A 22,502-nucleotide genomic window follows, 5' to 3' on the forward strand; every position below is an offset into this window, starting at 1 on the left:
CAAAGATAATTTGGGAGAATTCCCGCTTCCCGCTGTTTTTCAATTCTTCACGCAATCCGACTTTGAAAAAACCCCAATTTGACGGGGAAAAAAGCTGAAACGACATCAGTAGTCTTAACAGAGAAATGTCCTATTTGAGAAATGTCTTATTTGATTAATATTCAGGTAAGGATTCTTTTGTTTCACAACTCTTCTATGCGATTCTCGTGCATTAAAGCAAGCCTTACTGCTGTTTATGCTTTCCAAACTCTTTCCTTTTCTCACTCTCTCTCTCTTTCTCTGTTACTCCGGTTAATTCTTTTGCTTTATTTCATTTTATCTTTCATTTATCTCTATATATATTTATCTAAGATACTCTCTGTTTCTATATTACTCCGTCTTATTTTATTCTTAGGTATTTATGTAATTTGACTCGCAATCCTTCTACACGATTCTCATGTATTAACTAAGTACACTTTATCTCTTTCTCTACTCTTACCACTCGCAATTTTTTGTTGTCCTCAACTTTTTTTTTTGTCTGGTCTATTACTATCTCTCTCTCCTTCTCTCGCTCTCTATTTCTGTGTCTCCCTCGATCAATAGATCTCTTAATTACGCCGAATGCAAATTGTTTATCAGCAATTATTGGTGATTGCGGAATATGTCCAAGTATCACTAATTGACAACAAAAAAAAAGAAGTAAAAAATGCCATTAATTCTGAAGCACGCTTTTTTATCCGCACTATCAGCGAATGCGATAAAATTATCAAGCGTGTAGAGCAGTGATTCAATTATACCAGTTAATTATATTCAGATAAAAAAGAACGTTTAAATACTGCTACCATCCAGTGTTGCCATTTTGGCTTATTTTCGGCCAGATCTGGCTTATTTTTAAGTGCGATTGCGGAAAAAATTTTGAAATCGCGGATAGCGGAATATCTGATATTAGTTAGCGATTAATAGACAAACTAACAAACTGGCTACTATTAGAGGCTAACATCACAAGTTCTCTAACATATAGTGATTAGATAGATTTGCTGTTGCGCTTCGCATACATTCGCTACCTTGGTGGAATGCCGAAGTTGAAGGGTCCTTAGCCAAGTCAATTTAATAAAATGTTCAATAAGAAATAGAATGAACATTGATACCTTAAACTCAATATCAACCATAAGGTAAAGGTTTAAGGAATTACAGCCTCATTAAACCAGAAACTAATATTTTTAAAATTTTACATCCGATGATGTTTTTATTACTGAGTTTTTCTAAACTACCTCAAATCGATCGCAACCAAGGAATATTTTATTATGAGACCGAAGAGTCTGTAGACTATCTATTGGCAGATTTATCATCAATGTAAACATTTAAAATGTATAATGTTAAATTTTCTATTATTTTCGTTTTGTTTTTCATGAATATGAAATGTTTGTTAAAAAAAAAAAAAAAATAAAAAATAAAATAAAATAAAAAACATTCTAAAATATTAGCTTATTTTTCAGCTGGGATTTAGTTTATTTTTGTTATTTTTTTTTCTTGTCCTGATTCAGCTATTTTGTCTCGGGAAAAACGGCAACACTGCTAAGTTTGAAATATTTGAAACTCGCCCTCGCCGTAACCTTAACTTTTTGCACTCGATTTCATTCAAGATCTGAATTCGCGTTAATAATTAGCGTCTGCTGATAATGCGCAACAATTAACAAATTCGAGAATTCGCGGACTTTGAATTTGTTTTTGCAATTTTACAATTAGCAGCAATTGCCAGCCAAAATTTGAACGAAACCTCGTCAGGCCCCTTGGGCGCAGACTCACGATGACTCGTTTGTCTTGCATACGGGGATAGATTAGAGATGAGCCCCTTACTAGTACGAATACAGATCAGAAAATAGCGAACTAGAAGATGTGAAATGCTACAACAGTTGGACAAATGATATATTTATGAGTTATAATAATCATATATATTATAATTATAATATATAAACAAATATATGTATGTATTATTACGACGTTTCGTGTCGTGTTCCTGCTGTATTAGAAGAAGAAATTTCGCTCACCTCTAATTAGATATAAAAGCAACTACGTAAAATCGTATATACTATATGCGAGCACCTAGAGACTACATATAAACAGCAATGCGGCGGGCGCGTGCTCGTCTTGTATCTATGCATGTGTGTGCGAAAGTATATTTAAATTCCAAGGAAATTAGAAATTCTGGTAAACACATTAATCAGAATGTGGGTGTGGGTACATTGAGTCGATCGATTGTCGTTCGTCGATCGTCAAACCTCTGAGGCAAAGCAATAGTTAAGATTGTAGTAAATGAAAGACAACAATTTTTGATATTTGTTCTATTTGAGTTACTCATGGCTGGTTTGACCCGCGATAACAAATTATATTTAGCCGTCGGCTCTCATAATGTATACAACAAAACATAACAAGTCAAAAAATTGAGGCTTAAGTTGGTTCTTCGGTTATTTTTCTTCTCCTTCACGTTCCAAAAGTGTTGACGACACGATGACTCTGCATCGCTGTCCTGACTAGAACTAGATTAGTTCACCATGCTCATTCACTTTGATGATGCGCACTTTCTCCTGGCGATTCGATAGGATCTCATCGATATTCCAGCTGCCTCCGCTGGCGCTGCTGCTGCCATCCCTATTGGAGAAGAGGCCCAGATTGTCCTTGATCAAGTGATCGACGGCACAGCCATCGCACTGGAGTATGACCACGCCACTGTTGTAGGCCTCCTCGCTGATGGTCTTCGTGTTGCGTGTGTTGCACAACTTGCAGAGGTACACGATCTCCATGCGTCGTTGCATACGCCGGAAGCGTTTCAGCGTGGTCGGCGATAAGGAGCCCTTTGGCTTGGCTCCAGCAACACTGCCCGTAATCTCGAACGGCTTGGCCGTAAAGCGACAGGCGTCGAGAATGGAACGCGGAATGGATAGCGTCGATCGTTGGACTTCATTCAGCGGTTTGTCCACATCGGCATCGGCATCGGACAGCGCCACTGGTCCCTGTTGTGTGGCATTGAGGATCGCATTCTGTCCATTCTGGCGTAGATAGTTGAGCGTACGCGACGTAAAAATATTGCGCAATGCGTTCATTTTACATCGGCATATTCACGGTTATGATGGATACGGATATGGATATAGGTCATTCGATGCCAAACACACTGCCGATCTGCGCGTGTGAGTTATTTAGATGATACTAAATTATTATTATCATAAACAAACGACGCAGTTTGCTCTGCCGAGAGCGACCACTGTGGCTACACCACCGCACGCCGATACGCGAGCAAGTGATGATACTACCGATAGTATCGTTAAATCAGCGACCAACAAGTTGGTGGTGGACGTGAAGTACGAGCTTATAAACAAATGCAGTCGCATTCAGAGGTTCTATAGCTCAACTCATTGAGTACATTCACATAAAATATTATTTGACCTGCGTATTTTTATTAATTTTAATATTACAATTATTTTTCTTAAATGTAAACATTTTGATATTAGAATTGAGCGTTGCCAGTCAGCTAAAACACAAACTGGTTTCAAATCATAGAAATACTATCATTTTCGGCAACAATTTGGTATTTTGACATTCGAGATTTTGGCTGCACACATTTCTGGTCACACTTACTATACAGTGTACTGAACGGTAGCAAGCTCATAGAAAAATAAACAAAAAGAAAGCAATCGAAATTGATTGAGCATGGGCGTAACCGTGTTGCAACCATATCCACTGCCAGAGGGCAAGTCTGGAGCCCACATCATGGACCATCTTGGCAAGCGTCTACTCTCGCTGGGCGCATCGCATGCCGGCCAATTTTTGGTGGACTGCGAGACATTCATCTCGACGCCGCAGCACGGGACGCCGGCTCGAGCAGTGCATGTGCTGCACAACTCCGAGTATCCGGCTTCCACGTTCTCCATAATCGACAATGGCACCGGCAAGCAAGTGGCCATCGTGGCCGACAACATTTTCGACTTGCTAATGCTTAAAATGACTTCCATATTCACATCAAAGAAGCAAACGAAGATTGAGTCGCGCGGCGCCCGCTTTGAGTACGGCGATTTTGTTATCAAGCTCGGCTCTGTCACCATGATGGAGCACTTCAAGGGCATCCTCATCGAGATCGAGTACAGGCCCTGCATCACACTCTCCTATTGCTGGGAAATGATACGCGAAATGCTGCAAGGCTTCCTCGGCATCAACGTGCCCAAGGAGTATCCCACTTATTTCACCACTCAGACCATCATGAATGCCATGGGCCAGCAGCAGCTGCACGCCAAGCAGAACGACCTCTACGAGCCAATGGACACGGTCAAGCAATACCTCGAACACTTCACCAACTACCGCAAACACGTCCAGATGCACGGTTCGATGGCCAGCTCCACTGCCTCCATCAGCTCAGTGATGCTGCCCTCGTCTGTTGGGATGGGGCGACCCTGATGCGAGGTGAAGCTGGAGCCGCCAGATACCACCTAACCAGCCGGCCAACAGCGGTTCTTTTTTATATATTTTTCTTTTCTTTGGGTTTAGGTAAAGAGTAAAAACTGAAACTTTAATGTATTTATGTTCTCTTTTTATTATTATTTTGTATGTATTTGTAACACAATAGTTGTATATAATATATATAATAATATAATATTCATATATATATATATATATATATATATATGCGTGTATATGTATAGTAATATCCTATAATATGCGTATGTGCAAGTTGCTCTCTCGCACGACAATTTTTGCAAAGTACAGTTGCGTTCAAAGCGCTTACAAATTATTTAAAAAAAAAAAGCAAAAAAAAATCGGAATTATTCAATTTTCAGGCAGAGCAAAAAAAATAATATTCTTACATTTTTATACAAAAGAAATCAAAGAAAAATTTTGTCGAAGCCTTTCCAAATACTCTCAAACTGTTATACAAATAAACGTAAGAAAACGATGGAAGCTTTTGCTTTTTTTTTTTTTTTTTTTAATGTGCATAAAATATATGTATGTATTTATTCAAAGTGTATGCGAGCATTACAAAGAAGAAAAAATTGTGTAGTCGTATATGTTTATAATGATAATAAGTAGATAATTTGTAGGGCTGAGTCTTCTCTCGCAACAAGACCGAATATTTGTTTTGTTTCTTATGCTTAAAAGTAAGAAACTGCTCTTGCAATTTGCATTATTGCTCCAATGGTAAAAATGGATTGTGTGTGTATGTGTTTATATATGTGTGTGTGCTTGAAACGTGTAAAATGTAAAATACAATCAAAAAAACTAACCGCAAATGTTGTAATACAAAGTTAAAAGAGATTTAACGAATCTGGAATTGAAATCGATGTGCCGGATTTTAAAAATACACATATTTGAAATGTTTTCTAGGGGCCAAACATAAATATTAAGTATATCTGTGAATATGTGAATAATGAATTCATTTGTTTGCGTTAGCTGCTTTCTTCTCTTTTCTGTCGCATGAAAACTTAAACATAACACAATTATCGTAATATAATCTGTAACTATTCATTTTTGTTTGCTTGCATGGATTTCTCTTAGACTTAGTTGTATATTCTAATAAATTTTAGTTGTGTGTTAAATGTCTAGTAATAATAACGGTGTCTCTGTGTCTGTGTTTCAGTTTGTGATTGTGTTCATGTGAATTTGTGTGTGTATAACAGTTTCGTATAAGTAAATATGTTTGCAGTTCCATTTACTGCTGCAGCCTGCAGCCTGCAGCTGCGGCAGCGACGAAAATTGCTCTCATCAGCTTTTTTCGCGCGCACTCTTTCTTTCTCTCTCTCTATCTCTTGCTTTCCTGCACTCGCTCTTCGAAAGTATTGGTGTCTGTCTATAGACCTGTGAGTGTGTGTTAAGTGTTTGTATGTAGTGTTTATTGCTGTTTCCGTTGTTGTCGTTGTTTCCATATTCTTTTTTGTTGCATTATTTTAAAAATATTTTTAAAATAATTTTGTTTATAGGTAGATATATATATATATGTGTATGTATGTATGCATGCATATGTATATATTACTCATATAGTTTAAACGGAGATCAATTTCCGATTGATTGTTATTTGTAGTTACTTTTTTTTTTAGTTTTATTTTTATTTTATGTTCTCATTTTATTATTCCATGTGCAACAACAACAAGAGAAACAACTTTTTCTTTGTATACTCTTTCTCTGTCTCTCTCTCCCCTCCCTCCAGCTATCATTCTATCTTCGTCTCTTAAGTTTTGTGTGTTAAGCTGTTGCTGTTGTTGTTGCTTGCGTTTAACGGTATTTTGTTTTGTGATATTGATCTTTTTTCTTTCATATTTTTTTGTTATTGTTGTATGCTGCTTCTACTGCTGCTTCGGCTGCTGCTCCTACTGCCCCAAATTGAAGTCATTCGATCCTTGCTATTTAGTCGCGCATAGGCAAAGTTGCCGGCTTAACGTGTCCGCCGTCGCCCTCAGAGACAAATCGTTTGCGTCCACTGTAATCAGAACAGAGAATAAAATCAATTGATGCAGACCAAAAATACTAAAAGTACTATTGAATTGCCTTTTCAGACTTCAAAAATTCAAATCAATATATCAAATCAATATATCGAATGCATTCATCCTTCCTTTTTAAGACTTTACAAATTTTAGTTTTTTAGGCAACAAAATAATATTCTGATTTGCATCATTCGCTTGTGCATAAAATATTCCGTGCAAAACCATAAAAACAACGCACATCACTCATTATGCAATGCGAAAAGCAATTACAACAAAAAATACCACAATCACATTACGAAAATACATTTTGCGAATTTGGCAAGTGAGATCAAACTACAAAAACAACAACGAAAATGTCCTAAAAAAGCCCCAACAACAAATCTTGACGCGTTACTCGAATGAATTTGCAGCAGAGTTTATTCAACCGTTGACCCTTTTTACTCCTCTCTGAACGAAAAACTGCAGCGACAAAACAGCTGTGTTACGACTAGCCTGTGCATGTGTGTGTGTCTGTATGTGTGGGTGAGAAGGAGGAGGTGAGGTGCGCAGATTGCACTACACAACTAGAAACTAGTTTCGCTGGTTTATCTGAAGTGCCGAACAGGCCAGTATCAAATTTTAACCTACATCAACTTGAAAGCTCTATTTCTGCTGCATGAATATGTATGTATGTGTATGCGAATATATGTAATATGAAGCAAGCACAATTTGGAGATTGGGCGATCAACTATGGAGAGTATAGGCAGCGAATTATTGTTAGCTCATGCGAGCGATAGTGCGACAGATAGAAGAAACGACAAATGAAAGCACTAGGGTTATGTGCCTGACTGTCCAATACTCTGTTTGCACATAATAGATATACATAATAATAATAATCATAATACATATACAAGCACAGCATACACCATACAGCACATCGTTTATAGGGTATTGAGGGACACGTTGTCGCAGTAGCGTTCAAGTGTGTGAGCGTGTGTGTGTGTGTGTGTGTGTGTGTACAATGTAAATGCTTCTGTCATAGTAGTTGGTGCTTTTTTCATTGTGGCTATGTTAAGTGCCAAAGAGCAACAGCCGCAGCCAAGGCGAATGCAAAATGCAGTTCCAACAACTGCAACGACGGCAGCTAAGCTTACAGCAGCAGCAACGACAACGACAACAACAACTGCCTACTAGCTTGTTCATATTGTTGTTGTTGTTGTGCTGCTTTTGTTTTGTGGGTGTGGCAGAGCAGGTCGATAACAGCGGCGACTGCAACTGCAATGGCAACGGTTACAACTACGTCTACGGCTATAGTCAAGGCAGAAGCAGTCGCAGTCGCTTAGCCGCCATTTTTACCTTCTCCATGGGACTCACGATCTTGAGCCACATGCAGGTTGTTGCACCACCAACAAAATCCACCATCACCACCCTACCCTAACTATCACAGCAACTATAACAACTATTTGTGATATCAATGCCAACTTTGTTATGTTCTAGTAGTGTGTGTAAGTGTGACCAGCGCCACGCAATCGATACGTATTATCGATATAAACACCATCTCGCTCTCCCTCTCTCCACACACACGCACAATGTTTGTCTGAAAAATTCTAAATAATTTGAAAACGAGTCACACGAGTTAATAAATAAATAATGCAGGTTGCGTGGTAAACAAATAACGAAATCAGCTTCATATCTTAGAAGTCAATAGTAAATAGAAACTACTTATCTAATATTCTATTTTTTCCCAGTACGACTACTGTTTACTCTATTGCGGTGATCATCTGACATATACAATGTGTATGTCTGTTTATGTATATCATGTTCAGTATTTAGATTAAAAAGTGTGTTAATAAGAAAAAATTGCAATAAGAGCTTTCGATATTTTTTCGCAGAATATTGAAATATATACATACATATATATGTATGTAATACATACTATGGATGTATGTAGATAATAATTCCAAACACATATAAAATAAATACATACATATGTATGTAAAAATATACTTAGTTTCCATTTTTCCGCTAACCAAAACAAAATCAATAAAAATAAAACTTTTCTATACCTGTTTGGCCGTAAAATCTGATAAAATAAACATACACACATACATATGTACATACATATGTATTTCTTAAAGAGTATACGTAAGCTGATGTTTGTATGTACAAATATATATATATATATTTACATATATACTTTGAAATAATAACTAACCGGCGCTGATAAACCGGCCCCTCAAACAACGCCTGCGACTGCCCCAACCTAACGTAGACGCTGACGCTGCCGACGCCAGCAGAGCCAACGTTGCCTTGCCGCAAAAATCAAACTGCGCAATAGAAATATCATAAACAAACACACTCATACACGCATGCAAAGTGAGAGAGAGAGCGACAGACGGCACACATACTTACTCACACGCAGCACAAAATTGAGAAAATGAGTCAAAAGCAAAAGGAGAAGAAAAACAACAGCTAAGAACGACGCAACGGGCGACACACAAAATAACAAACAAGTCAAGAAGGGGAGCCGCAAAATGCCGGCAAAAAAAAAAAAAAAAAAAAAAACACAAAATCAAAAACAAGTTGATGGGGTGTCCACATTTATACATACATGTATGTGTACACATATCTATGTGCATTCTACATATACATATCCATGCATATAGCTATATATGTATGTATACATGGCTATTTGTTGTATATACAGACATACATATGTATATGTATGTATACAAAGCTGAGAACAATAATAAAAACAGCAAGACTAAATAATGGGCTATATATTGTTGACGGGGGAGCCGCCTCTGACTGACAAGATTACGTAAAGTAAATTGTTTTTGTTTTTATTTTTGTTGCTTTTGCTTTATTGGGCTGACGGCTGCTAAACGTTGTTGTTGCTGTTCTTGCCGTGGCTTACAGGTGGGCCCGAACAACGGGCCCTGCTTGCACACAAACACACACACACAATGAACGAATAAGTATATTGGCATGCCGATCATTATAAGGGGGCGTACTACTTATAAGGGGGCGTGGGGATGGGGTGTTTAGTGTTTAGCACACCCACACTTACCGCGATGGCACATTGTTGATAATCTTGTCGGTTAGGAAGCCGGCACGATTGCATCGTTCTACAAATCGATCGAGTATTATATACGCCAATGGCACGTCCAGCACAATATCCGCCATGTCATCAAAGACGCGCATGAAGCCCTGCAATCAAAACCAATCAAACGAATATAAACATTGATATAATAAGTGCATACAGATGTACTAGTCATATCTATGTCATGTACAGACATGTGCGTGCTCGTATCAGCAGAAATTAAAGTTTATTTTCACCGGTAATACTAGACCAGTGTCTAGTCTAGTTTGGTTTATTTCTAGATATCGTGCACTCACAAGTTAAATAATCTGGCAATACTAGATGGTTTGATTACGCATTAAGTTGGCTGCGCCTCGATCAATGCTTTTATTTGTGTTCGTTATTTATTACACTTTTTAAAACATTAGCTTTGCTTCTGTTTTGCCTAAAATGTTCTATATTTTAAATTATTAACTTTATTTATGTTTGCCCGATATTTTCTATATTTTAATCATTTGTTCGTATTTTAAAATATTATTTTCCTTCTGTTTGTTCTTCTATTTTCTATACTTTTAATTATTGTCTTTGCTTCTATTTGCCCGATATGTTCTATTGGTTTGCTCGATGTTTCTCATATCCTAAAAATTTTTCCTTAGTTCTGTTTGCTCAACATTTTTTACACATTTACAAATTCTTATTTTTTATATTTGAAAAACATTTCGCATCACTGTTCCCCCAGCTTCTGCTATATCTATTTATACCATACTATATATTTTAATTTATTTTTTGGTATTTTTCCAAAGAGGTCACATCGCGACGATTAACGGCTGCATTTTGTTTTTGTATTTCACTAAATCTAATCTATTCTAAATTTAATTTGTTTTGTTTTGTTTTGCTTTTGGTTGCTCTAGTTTTAAAACAGTCGGTGGAAATAGATATGGAACGATTTACTGACCTGCTCCATGCCAGCTGGTAGAACCAGACACGTTAGATCGAGCGACTTGAGTAGCTCACACATGGCTTCCTCGGTGGTCTGGCTTAAGGATTCGAGTGTCATCACGACGGCCTCATAGACGAGCTCATGATGGTAGTGGGGCACCTCGAGGGCGCGCAGACAGCGCTGCGCCTCGGCCACATCGCGGGAGGACAGATACTCCTTGAGCAAGAGGGTCATCTGTTTTGTGATGGTTTTCACTGGCCGCAGGGGTCCGCCCATGCCCCAGACGTTATCCAGATGGGCCCACACCTGCTTGTGGAGCAACGCATCGGCCCGGCGCAGCGCCTGCTCGGCGTATTCGTTCATCTGCTGGTGCTCCTCAGGTCGACTGACGAACTTCGGCGGCATGCAGTCGTCGGCTATGGCTCTGGCCATGAAGTTGCCCAGCATGACTGGTGCCTCGGGTGTGTCCAGTATGAGATCGGGCAGATTGGCTAGCACCATGTTGAAGCCCTTCTCGATGTCCTTGCCGGTGATAACGCGGCCATAGAGATCTGAGATTAACACCGAGGTCATCTCCCGCTGCGAGTCCTTGTGGTCCATCGCAATCTCGACCAGGATGCTGGTGATGTATTCTCGCAGCGGGCTCTGCAAGATCTCGTCAAAGCTGACGGCCACCTCGTGGGTGTCCCCATGCTCGTAGTACTCGAGCACGATCGGCTCGGCGAGCTTGAAGAATTCTTCGGGCGTGAGTTCGGTGATGACCTCGCGTAGCTCCACATTCCGATCGTTGACCTCGCTGTCATAGTTGGGATCATTCTCATCTTCGTACACCTCGGCCAGCGCCTCCGATCCGGGCAATCCCCAGACTCCTTTGCCGCCGGCGCCGCCCTTCTTGGGCAGGCCCCGCCCACGTGTCAAATTACGGGATCTCCGGCTATTCTTCCAGCGCCGATGCGGCACCACGTAGCCCGTACCGGATGGCAATATGCCGTTGGCCAGCGACGACACCGTGGTACTGGCGATGCTCGGAAGAACCCCGCCTCCAGCAGTAGCGACGCCATTGGTTAGGGATGTGGCAGATGTACCGCTGCCACTACCGCTGTTCTGTCTTTGGATGAGGCGCTTGGCCTTTCGCTTGATGCGGCCATCATGGCCGTCACCCACGGGCAAGGGCTTCTTGATGTGATTGTGCCCATTCGAGGGCCCGCCGTTCAGCTCTACCGCCTCAATCTCGCCATTCAGTTCCCGCTCCACGGAGCTCTCCTTTGAGTCGGAGCCGCCATTGCTGGCAACGTCGCCGTTAGCTTTCTGGTTGGTGTTCGACTCCAGTTCCATTCTGCTGTTTTCTGATCTCTCACTTCCTTTATATACTATCCGCTTTGATCCTACTTTGAATACACACACACTCTCTTCTCTCCTTTCCCTTTCCCTCTATCGCTTGGGATTTTTCTCGCTGCTGTTTCTTCTTGGAATGCACAACAACAGTTAGAGCAAGAAACACAGTTTCTTCTCACCGTAACCCTCGTGGAACCTTATATTTATGTATATGTATCGCTCACTCTTTCTCAATCTCTAGTTTGTTAATTGTACCGTGTGACCAGGTGCTACACTTTTCTTGTGCTCCTTGTTAAGTTTGCTTGCTCTTGACTTAATCGGTTGCTGTAAAACACAAGGAAATAATATAACAAGAGTGAGATATTAGTGAACGTCAACTTAGTAGATTTTTATTTTCTTTGTAATACCATTATGTTATATTTTAGTAATTGTTGACAATGAAAAAAAATTATGCAATACTGGAGATATATGGATAATCCATTTCCATTATATTCCCCCTACCGATAATATTACAATGTAAATGGATTGTAAATTAAATAAAATTATTAAATCTGAAGGAAGCAAATCCCAATGAATAACTGTTTACATGCATATGCAAATAATTCATAAAAGCGATTCTTTACGTGGACAATGCATGTAAAGTCGCCCCAAAGTCTTGCGCCATCTATCCATACATACATATGTATATGTACTAACTTACATACATACATACATATGTATATTGTTGTGATCACTCACACACCCGAACAAGCACAACAGGCGGCTGACTAGACTAGAAAAAGACAGCAATAGCGATACGGCGGCCGTCGCTGAAAAACTATAAATAAACAATATTGGCATTTATGTACATAGTTATTTGTTTTTGTTGTGCTTCTTTTTGTTGTTACATTCGCATGCAAGTGCCGTGATTTACTGCAAAGAGACTGCCAAAATGATTGTGCGAGGCAAATACGAACATACTTGTGTTCGTATATATACATACATATGTACATACAATGTATGTAAACGCAGACTGTGTATGACAATGTTTATATTCATAATTATTTGCATTCATACTTTGTATACCTAAAGTCCGAGAAGCATATATGTATGTATGTATGTATATTTGGGGCTCACGAGCAATGTATTATATATATATATATTATCTTATGACCAATATGTTTGAATGGATATGTAAATATATACATATGTACGTATATGTATGTATGTTCATATGAAGATATGTCAGATACGCATATCAAACTCTCACTGGCAGCCTGGACAATTTCAAGGTCACAAATTCAGCAAGCATAAACGTCGCCGTTAGCTTTCCAACCCTCACAATTGACTAACATTATTGCCATCTCTGTTGCTCTCAATAAGTGAACTTTAAACGAAGTTTGTCACAGACACATTTATCGATATGTGCTGTGCTTGTCTGTGCACAGAGCATTGGATATGTGTACTAACAGAGAAATGTCAATACATCGACATATGTATGTATGTATGTTGTGTTTGGATATAAACGTACGTACATACGTAGAGAACAGCACCGTTTCTTTTAATTTTGTTATTGTATTGTTTTGTAAAACTGCACATGGATAGGCAGTGTAAAGAAGTACATATGTACATATGTATATGTATATTAACGTGAGTTTTAAATACATGTGTATTACATACATAATAAATCCTATGCTATTGCGTCGCATGTTCCTTCTCTTCAATACATAAAAGCACACTCACACACATGGTTTTATATGCTGTAACCGGTTTGATGTTTGTTTTGCCCGGTTTAACCTTGAAAATGATTCCCCTCTTACAAACTTTCTATGCTATTGCCGCACTGCATTGTTGTTCTTGCCTCCGTTTCGCACTTGTTGTGCCTCCTCTGCAAGCACACCCAAAACAAAAACCAACCACCGTTGCAATTCAGCAGGAGTGCCCATTTCAAAATTTGGCAATGTTTTTAAAATAAATAAATGCGTATGTAGATATATAAACTTAAGCACATACATACATATATGTACATACACACACACATTATTGTTGTTTTCGTGCGTGCTTGTAATTGTTTTCGAAATTCTCTGCAAAGAGCATAAAACGACGCTTTGCCGAAATTGCGTCGCAAAAAATGAAGACAACGGCTGCAGAAGCGAATACAGCAGCAGCCGCAAGAGCAAGAACAGCAGCATAATTAACATAGGTAAGTATGCTTCACTAAAAACAGTAACATCTATAAAAATAAGTACACACTACCCACGACGATTGTATTTGTTTACATTATGGTTTCTCAAATTAATAATATGTAGATATACATATGTATGTATGTATGTATATGTGTATGCACCTATATTTGTGTGTATATTTGAATTCATAAAAAAAATTACAAATTGTATTCCATTATGTAATGTAGATGTATGTAAGTATGAATTTATGTATGCAAGCATACATTAAGAACATAAACAACACACAAAAGGAAATTTGCAACAGTGGCAACGCCAATGATGACCCGCACATGGAAATGGAATGAGCTGGAAGTTTGCCGAATACAAATTCAACGAGCATAAGAGAAGAGGAAGAAGAAAAACAAGTTGGCGCGCATGGTTGTATTCTCGGGCCGCCCTCTCCACCCCATCAATTTGTGAAGCTGTATGGTTGATTGTGTGCGTGAATGCCGGTCGAATTTATCACGTACGCCATATACATATACAACATTCGAAATCTAATTTTAAATTTAAATATATTGCATCAATTGGAAATGCAATAGCTAATGTAACAGCACATGTAACTTACAAATATATATGTGCGCATATATACAAATATATACATATATGTGTGCATACTCTTTAACTGTATACTTATACATATACATTTATATAGTACAAGTATTTCATTTATTATGGATTCATTTTCGCTTCGCGGTAATTGCCGGTAAAAGCCGGTTTTTGTTTGTTTCAAATTATATAATAATATATATATACATATACATATAAACAAAAAATATATAAATTAAATATTTCTACATATTACTCCATACATATCCACATGAGACTTAATTCTCACTTACCTCAGCGTGTGTACTTTTTGATTGCCTTTTGTTCTCTGTCCGTTTGCGTCCTCACACTCGCGGCGACAACAACAAAAACAACGTCGACGTTGGGCTCAATGCAGCGACGTCGACGACGATGTTGGCGCGCCTGCAACTGCTGGAGCCTGTTTTGTTTTTGTTTGTTTGGCAACTTGCTTTTGGCGTTGAAAATCGTCTGTATGTATAGGATTTTTGTGTGAGTGTAAATGCGTTTGCTTGTGTGTGTGTGTATATGTGGTTCTGTGTTTTCTCTGCAACGCGTGGGTTTGCTCGCAATAGAATGCACACAAAATGCAATTGAAAAATACTTTTTGATTTTTATATTTGTTTCTTGCTTTCAACCATTCACTTTTGATTTAAGTAACTTGCAAAAAATATTGACGATCACGGATGCTATGCGTTAATAGCAGATAATGTCAAAATGCCTATTCGACACCCTCGTAGTTAAGAGCTTAAAACGTGCAATGCACTCTTATACACACACACGTGTATGTACGTATGTATGAAAGAGCTGGATTAGCGCGCTGCAAGTCGGCGTCCAATTAGACTTTTCTTATCAACTCAATTAGTTTTTCTTTTTTTGTTTTAGTCAACTTTAAAAAAAATTTTATATCAACTTTACTGAAGTTATAGCAAAATTCAGTATTATTATTTTTTTTCAATAAGAAAGGTATTTGGGGTATAAGACTTGAAATATCCGTAACGAAGCGCACACGACAACAATTCCACTGAGAGTAACATCTGTTATTTGGTGTGACTGAGGGTTTATATCGGAGGGAAACACACTACTATTGCCAGCTCAAAAAAAAAAAAAATACTAAAAATATGCTGAAGATGTGCACAAGGGCTGGTCATATTGTTTTTGGCGCTGCCATAGTAAATATTGCCAGTGCGCGGAAAAAAAAATATATAAGCAGCAGTGCATTTATGAACTTTAAATAAAAATTACAACACATGTATGTAATAGCAAAGATATATTATGAAACATTTATTTAAGTTGGCAATTATTTGTTGTGAATAAAAGGTTGGCTCGATTCGAATCAGTTTTTAAATTAACATTGAGTTTCTGAAAACGATCTCTTCATCTTAATCACAAACCACTAAACACTGGTTAGTGTCTTAATATAATCCTTGCGGATTGTAAGTAAGTAAAGAACCATCTTTTTTTTTTTTTTATTCTAGGTAGTCTGCTTTTGCCAGTTTGAATGTTTGATGTATTTACAGTGAAGAGATGCATTCTAGTCGATATATCTATTATGCTTGTTATCGAGCTTATGCCATACCTATTGTTTACAATTTGGACGCACGTGCAAACGCTGAGGATAGGTTCTGTTTCTTTTTTGTGTTTATAAATATAATAAGAAATTATGCCGCCAATTGCACAGGAAGGCAATTGCCTAATATATCGCGGCAGCAATTTCCTGAAGCAGCGCCTTGTGCTATCCTGCCTCAGTGGGAAACCAGTTAAAATAACACAAATCCGCGCCGACGATGAGCAAGCACCCGGTTTGCGGGAATACGAGATCAGCCTGATACGTCTGCTCGACAAGCTGACAAACGGCACCAAAATTGAATTAAATACCGCCGGCACCAGTGTCATGTTCAGTCCCGGTCTGCTGCATGGCGGTGCGCTGCAGCACGATTGCTGTGTGCAGCGTGGCATTGGCTACTTTTTGGATGCACTGATTGCACTGGGTCCGTTCTGCAAGTTCCCGCTCCAGTGCACGCTGCGTGGCGTGACAAACAGCAGGGACTCGCCGTCGGTGGATCATATCAAAGGAGCTGCCCTGTCGCTGCTGAAACGCTTCCTCCTGGTCGACGAGGGTCTGGAGCTGCGCGTCGTGCGTCGCGGCGTCGCGCCCCTTGGTGGCGGCGAGGTCTTCTTCAGTTGTCCTGTGCGCAAAAGCCTTCGAGCCATACAGTTTCAAGAGCAGGGCATGGTGAAGCGTATCCGCGGCACTGTCTACGCCTGCAAGGTTTCCCCGGCGATGGCCAACCGTACAGTGGAGGCGGCCAAGGGCTGCATGCTGAAGTTCCTGCCCGACGTCTACATCTACACGGATCAAAATCGTGGCAAACTGTCAGGCAACTCGCCTGGTTTCGGGATCTGTCTTCTGGCCGAGACCACAGACGGCGTTTGCTTCGCTGCTGATTGCATCTCCAACACCAGAGAGGAATCGGTGAGTGCCCACACTTGGAATTCCCACTTCCAATTAAATAACATTTGATTTGCTCTGCAGGAGACGCCATCTATACCAGAAGACTTGGGGCGAGATGTCGCCATGCGTCTGTTAGACGAAATCTATCGCGGCGGCTGCTGTGATTCTGCCTACCAATGGCTGGCCGCTCTCTATATGGCGCTCGGGCAGAAGCACGTCTCCAAATTCCTAACAGGTGCCGCAATGCCATTTTCATCAATGCCTTTTACTCGACTAACACTCCGTCATTCCGCCCGTATTTCAGGTCCACTCTCCACATACACGGTGCATTTCCTACAGCATCTGCGTGACTTCTTCTCAATCACATTCAAGCTGGAGAATCCCGAGGCGGATGACGATGGCGAGGACGATGTGCGCGGCGCACAAAAAGTGCTTCTCACCTGTGTGGGCATTGGCTACACGAACATAAGCAAACGTGTTCTGTAAAAATTTTTTAAAATAATCATTTAGATACAGATAAATAAATACATTTATATAATGTGTGTACATATATGTATGGATAGCGATGTCTATAATTATGAAATGGATTTTAGCGCAAAAAAAGTTCGAATTGCAGAATTATAAAAACTTCATCAGCATTGGTATTTCCTGTATATGCTTTTGTAACATAAAATTGCTTAAAATTTATTTTTATATGTTATGCAATTTTAACAATATTTATTGAAATACATATGCATGTATTTATAATATAAATATATAATAAGCAAGAGTGCTCTAGTGGAGACTAATCGACTAGAAGGTTGATTGAGCCCGGCAAAAAGCTGAAGTGAAAATTCTTCTACGAAATGTCCACGTCTAACGGTAAGCGAGACCTCATGAGCTATATATTATTATCGCTAATAAGGAAATGGGATGAGTCATCTCAGAAATTGATATCCTATTATAGGATTCCTATATTATAGGATTCCTATAGTGCGTATTGTCACGTAAAAGATCAAAATGTCAAGACTAGCTTTTGCGGCTTACGACACTGGTTATTGTCTTGATCAAAAATATATAGCTTTTGTGAAGTCTGCCACGCCTGCTTGTGCATATTACATACTTTCTACTAAACAATTCTACCCTGATTTCCCACTTGCAATGAGTTGCAGGGTATAATAAAAAGTTGAGACATGATAAGTTTTTGCTTAGCTATGCAAAACAGGCCCAAGTTTATTGAACAGCAAAATACTAAAATACATATATTATATATGTATACATATATATAAACTGTTATTTTTTATGAATAAAATATACCAGATTGCGAAAGATAAAGGTTTATTATTTCACTCTACATTTTAAAGCGAAAAATTAAAATTTAAGTGTGGCACTTGCATCGATAACCAGCTCGTTAATCGATTGAAATGTCGTTGCCGAAATGCCGTTGCATTGTCGCTATATGGTCACACTTTTTGCATTTAAATGGAAATTGAAAAGACAACTTTGTACAACTTTGTTGCAGGAAGCGGCGTTGCAATTTGTAATCAGTGGGCAGATCGGGCATAATCGGATTGGATTGGCGGGTTCAAAAACCTAAATATGGGTTGCCAAGGTAACCGCGATAAGCAATCGATGGCCCTTGTTGTTGTTTGATTGCACACTCAAACAGTTTTTTTTGATCTAGGTGAGAGGTTTGCGACACACACGCTTGCCAAGATCAGCAAAAATGGAAAAGTGCAAAAAACCAAAGCACAAAAATAAAATAAAATTGACAACGGCGGCAACTTCCTGCGACGTAAGCGCAGCTTAAGCGTCCACAGCTATAAAAAGCGAACGCTGAAGGGCAACACCTATCAGACGCCGATCAACGTTTGGACACCATTCATCTCTGAGTTAGCCCAATACGCCCTACAATATGAGCCTGAGACTGTGCCTGCTGGCATGCCTGGTTGCGGCCGCTTGTGCCTCCAAGAGCGAGCTGAAGCCCACCAACTGGCTGAGCGCCAATGAGCTGGAAACTACGCCATCCTTGAACGATGTCTCCTTCCAGCGGCTGGAGAGTATGCCCCTGCAAAAGGGAGCTCAGCTGGTGGAGAAGATGTGTAAGTGTCCAATAAGTGCATAGGTTGTAAGGCGTTGCTAATCTGTGGCAAACACATCCATCTATCTAGATCACATCGCCCAAATCAACAACGAGCTGACGCCCAGCTTTGTGCCCAGCGCCAGCAACATTCCAGTGAGGATCATCAAGTCCAATGGCGATCGTGTGGATGCCAAACTGAGCAACTATGTGGAGAAGGCTTTTGCCCAGTCCGGCTTCGGCCAGGATGAGGTCACCATTGTGCTGACTGGCCTGCCCCAGACCACGCCCACCATCAAGAAAGCCATGCAGAAGCTGGAGCAAGCCTACCTGCAGCGTTACAATCTGCAGGAGCAGCAGAAGCACGCTCTCCGCCAGCAGCAGAAGAGCACTGAGTACGAGTCGACCTCCAGTGAGGAAACTGCCGATGAGTGGAAGAATGCCCAAACCATTTCCGGCGACTTGATCGTAAGTGCATCACTGTTCGAATATAAATATATACGAATTGCGTCACTTACTCCCTTCCATTGGGCAGATCATCGACTTGGGCAACACTTTGACCACCTTCCAGCGTTACGCCCTGCTCGATGTGCCCGCCACCGGTGCCATGGTTGGCCACACCCTGATCGAACTGACCAACAAGGGAGTGCCCCAGGAGATTATCCATTTGATCGGGCAGGGCATTAGCGCTCATGTTGCTGGAGCTGCCGGACAGGAGTACACCGGCCACACCGGCCACAAGCTGCGTCGCATCACTGGTCTGGATCCCTCCAAGATGCTGGCCAAGCGTCGTGACTACCTCGTCGGTCTTTCCCGTGGCGATGCCGATTTCGTCGACGTCATCCACACCTCCAGCCTGGGCATGGGCACGTCCGTGCGTTGCGGCGATGTTGACTTCTATCCCAATGGACCCAGCCAGGGTACACCTGGCTCCGAGAACGTCATCGAGGCTGTCGTGCGCGCCACCCGCTACTTTGCCGAGTCGGTGCGTCCTGGCTGCGAGCGCAACTTCCCCGCCGTCGCCGCCAAATCCCTGAAGCAGTACAAGCAGAACGACGGCTTCGGCAAGCGCGCCTACATGGGCATCGATGTCGACTACGACCTGCAGGGCGATTACATGTTGGAGGTCAACGCGAAGAGCCCCTTCGGCAAGCGCGCCCCCGCCCAGAAACAGATCTCATACCACGGCCAGCGTCATGAGATCTAAGTCATTGAAGAAGGGCATTCGACCAAAAACTTCGCAAATGGAAAACAACAAACTAATTTTACATTTAAGCATCAATCAATAAACGAGCATATTTTCTAAACTAGAATGGATAGTCTTTGAAATCGGACTAATCGTGAATCAGTTCACCGTAGCTCTGTAACTCACATCAATAAAGCGTTAATCAGACTATAATTTGGTGAATTGGAAAGTCTCAGATGTATATGTATGAGTTGGCCTAAATTCCATGAGAATTCTGATACATTTCTAATACTGCAAAAATTAATTGATAGGTTTTTCAAAAATATACCATAATTGTAACTAGAGGAGATTTTTCTTTCCACTGTCAGACATTTTGCTTTGTCAATAATATATGATATATTTGTATAGCTACCTCTATCAATCGACCTATCTAAATCTGTTCTACATATCTTTCAAGACTATCAAGCGCTTTGCCATAGCAAATGCATAAATGTCAAAAACTTTTGGATAATATTAAAAAAGTCTACAAAATTTATATACCTTAAGACTTTCAATTCGCAATATCCATAGCAGATATCTCAGTAGCAAAACAAAAAACAAAAATTAAAAAAAAATCCGATTGAATGCTAATGTTATCTTCAATTATCACAAAATCCAATATATTTTAAGACTAACGAGCCCTTCTTTAGTGGTAAAAACTTATTGTCCAATATTTTTTTAAAGATCCCGAAAATCTCAGTTCTTATTAGACGACCAGACCTATTTAAAAACAAATGTCTCAGTCACAAAATCTAGGTCTAATGTTTTTTCTTTCTCAAGAATTCGTTATGATAGGTCAGTGCGTTTCGGTAAGGTGGAATTGAAATGATTTGTTTTCTGTTTGGATGACGTTTATTTTTGATTTCATTTTGTTTGGTTAGTTGTACTAGTGAATAGTTTTGACATTATGTTTAAATTTTCAGTGATTATCAAATAATGAAATAACATCAGATCAAGAAAATCCATTTTCCTTGTCTGGCTTTAAAAAAAATAGTTGCGTTTCGCTTAGGATTTCTGGTTGGGCTTGTTGCTCTCCACGAGCAAAGGCCACTTTATAGCGAGGTCGTTTGAGCCAGAGTTATCCGCTTTTTTGGTTGGCGACTTCTTCTCGGCTGCGGCCGGGACATTGGTTTTGGCATCGCCGGCGCTGTTCTTGGCCCCATTATTGTTGTGCTTGAGTGGGGCAACTATGCCGAACGACTGGATGTAGCCGCGTGGACGATTGCGGCCCTGACGACGCTTTGCCTTTGAGTTCGGCGACAATGTCGGTATAAAGTTTTGGGGAGTTGCGCTAGCGCTGGCATTGCCACCGGCGTTGGCCCCAGCATCTGCCCTCATCGGCATCTCCAGGGACAGCTGGCTGCGATTGTTGTTGTGGGCAGCGCCGTCGGAGTTGTCGTAAGCGTAGTTGGGGAAGTTGCCGCCAGTGGGTAGGTTATGATATGGGTATGGTGGATAGGCGTTGTTATACCACGGCATGCCTTGGCCAAAGCAGTTGGCTGCCTTCGGTGGCTGCCAGGAGTTCATGTACATGTTGTGACTGTACTTCCTCTTCCTCGGGACACGCGGCGGAATAGCGCCATCTGGTCCATTATTTGGATTATAGAAGCGTATGCCATAGATCGACGGCATCACCTGCGGAATACGGACATAGAAAAGAATCCAAGTCGACCAGGAATTAAACACTTACAGCATCCATCGGATCATAGGAATCCTCTTCGGTCTCCAATAACGAATTGTTTGGCCCGAATGGTGGCGGTGGTCCAAAGTCCACGGGTGGTTCGACCAGCTCCGCGTTATAGAGTGCGCCGTTCACATAGACATGCCGTGGCTGCATTGGGCAGTCACCAATAGGCAGCGAATTCGCATTGGCCTGCTGATCCCAATAGGCCTGACCATATGTCGAAGGCATATAGCTATAGTCAGACGTTCCTGGGTATAAGCTCTGCTGCTGCGGCCCTGGCGGCATATAACCCATGCTTGGCCCATTTCCCATATAGCCAAAATATGGGGCTTGCCCGTACGGGTAATACGATCCGGATTGATCCTGAGATCCGCTAAACGGCTGCTGCTGCGGCACAAGGCCCATGAAATTCTGCTGCTGTTGCGGCGACTTCGGCGGCTGCGGCTGCGGCAACAGTTGCGACTGCGGCTGCGGCTGCGGCAACAGTTGAGACTGCGACTGCGACTGCGGCTGCGGCAACAGCGGCGAC

At 40.7% G+C, this 22,502-nt stretch overlaps 6 protein-coding genes across 6 annotated transcripts; 3 read left to right on the forward strand and 3 right to left on the reverse strand.

Annotated features, from left to right (window-relative positions):
- Positions 1–2,315: 2,315 nt before the first annotated feature.
- Positions 2,316–3,277, reverse strand: LOC6584839. The gene has a single exon (XM_002010444.4). The coding sequence runs from the start codon at positions 3,078–3,080 to the stop codon at positions 2,517–2,519; it is 564 nt and encodes a 187-aa protein (XP_002010480.1). The 5' UTR covers positions 3,081–3,277; the 3' UTR covers positions 2,316–2,516.
- A 312-nt stretch (positions 3,278–3,589) lies between these two features.
- Positions 3,590–4,545, forward strand: LOC6584840 (mediator of RNA polymerase II transcription subunit 20). Its single transcript, XM_002010445.4, has one exon. It carries the CDS (start codon positions 3,685–3,687, stop codon positions 4,423–4,425), a length of 741 nt encoding a protein of 246 aa, XP_002010481.1. The 5' UTR covers positions 3,590–3,684; the 3' UTR covers positions 4,426–4,545.
- A 562-nt stretch (positions 4,546–5,107) lies between these two features.
- LOC6584841 (programmed cell death protein 4) lies at positions 5,108–15,593 on the reverse strand. The gene is made up of 4 exons (XM_002010446.4): positions 14,826–15,593; positions 10,460–12,103; positions 9,493–9,632; positions 5,108–6,439 (listed from the first exon to the last, which is right to left on the reverse strand). The coding sequence occupies exons 2-4, from the start codon at positions 11,777–11,779 to the stop codon at positions 6,367–6,369; spliced, it is 1,533 nt and encodes a 510-aa protein (XP_002010482.1). The 5' UTR covers positions 11,780–12,103; positions 14,826–15,593; the 3' UTR covers positions 5,108–6,366.
- Positions 15,594–16,118: 525 nt separating this feature from the next.
- Positions 16,119–17,557, forward strand: LOC6584842 (probable RNA 3'-terminal phosphate cyclase-like protein). The gene is made up of 3 exons (XM_002010447.4): positions 16,119–17,026; positions 17,087–17,240; positions 17,310–17,557. The coding sequence occupies exons 1-3, from the start codon at positions 16,214–16,216 to the stop codon at positions 17,489–17,491; spliced, it is 1,149 nt and encodes a 382-aa protein (XP_002010483.1). The 5' UTR covers positions 16,119–16,213; the 3' UTR covers positions 17,492–17,557.
- A 1,276-nt stretch (positions 17,558–18,833) lies between these two features.
- LOC6584843 (vitellogenin-3) lies at positions 18,834–20,377 on the forward strand. The gene is made up of 3 exons (XM_002010448.4): positions 18,834–19,086; positions 19,156–19,532; positions 19,600–20,377. The coding sequence occupies exons 1-3, from the start codon at positions 18,900–18,902 to the stop codon at positions 20,269–20,271; spliced, it is 1,236 nt and encodes a 411-aa protein (XP_002010484.1). The 5' UTR covers positions 18,834–18,899; the 3' UTR covers positions 20,272–20,377.
- Positions 20,378–21,124: 747 nt separating this feature from the next.
- LOC6584844 lies at positions 21,125–22,422 on the reverse strand. Its single transcript, XM_002010449.4, has 2 exons — positions 21,980–22,422; positions 21,125–21,924 (listed from the first exon to the last, which is right to left on the reverse strand). Exons 1-2 carry the CDS (start codon positions 22,376–22,378, stop codon positions 21,295–21,297), a joined length of 1,029 nt encoding a protein of 342 aa, XP_002010485.2. The 5' UTR covers positions 22,379–22,422; the 3' UTR covers positions 21,125–21,294.
- Between the last annotated feature and the right edge of the window lie 80 nt (positions 22,423–22,502).

Source organism: Drosophila mojavensis, unplaced genomic scaffold, assembly GCF_018153725.1.
Source record: "Drosophila mojavensis isolate 15081-1352.22 unplaced genomic scaffold, ASM1815372v1 contig_136, whole genome shotgun sequence".
Taxonomy (NCBI): Eukaryota; Metazoa; Arthropoda; class Insecta; order Diptera; family Drosophilidae; genus Drosophila; species Drosophila mojavensis.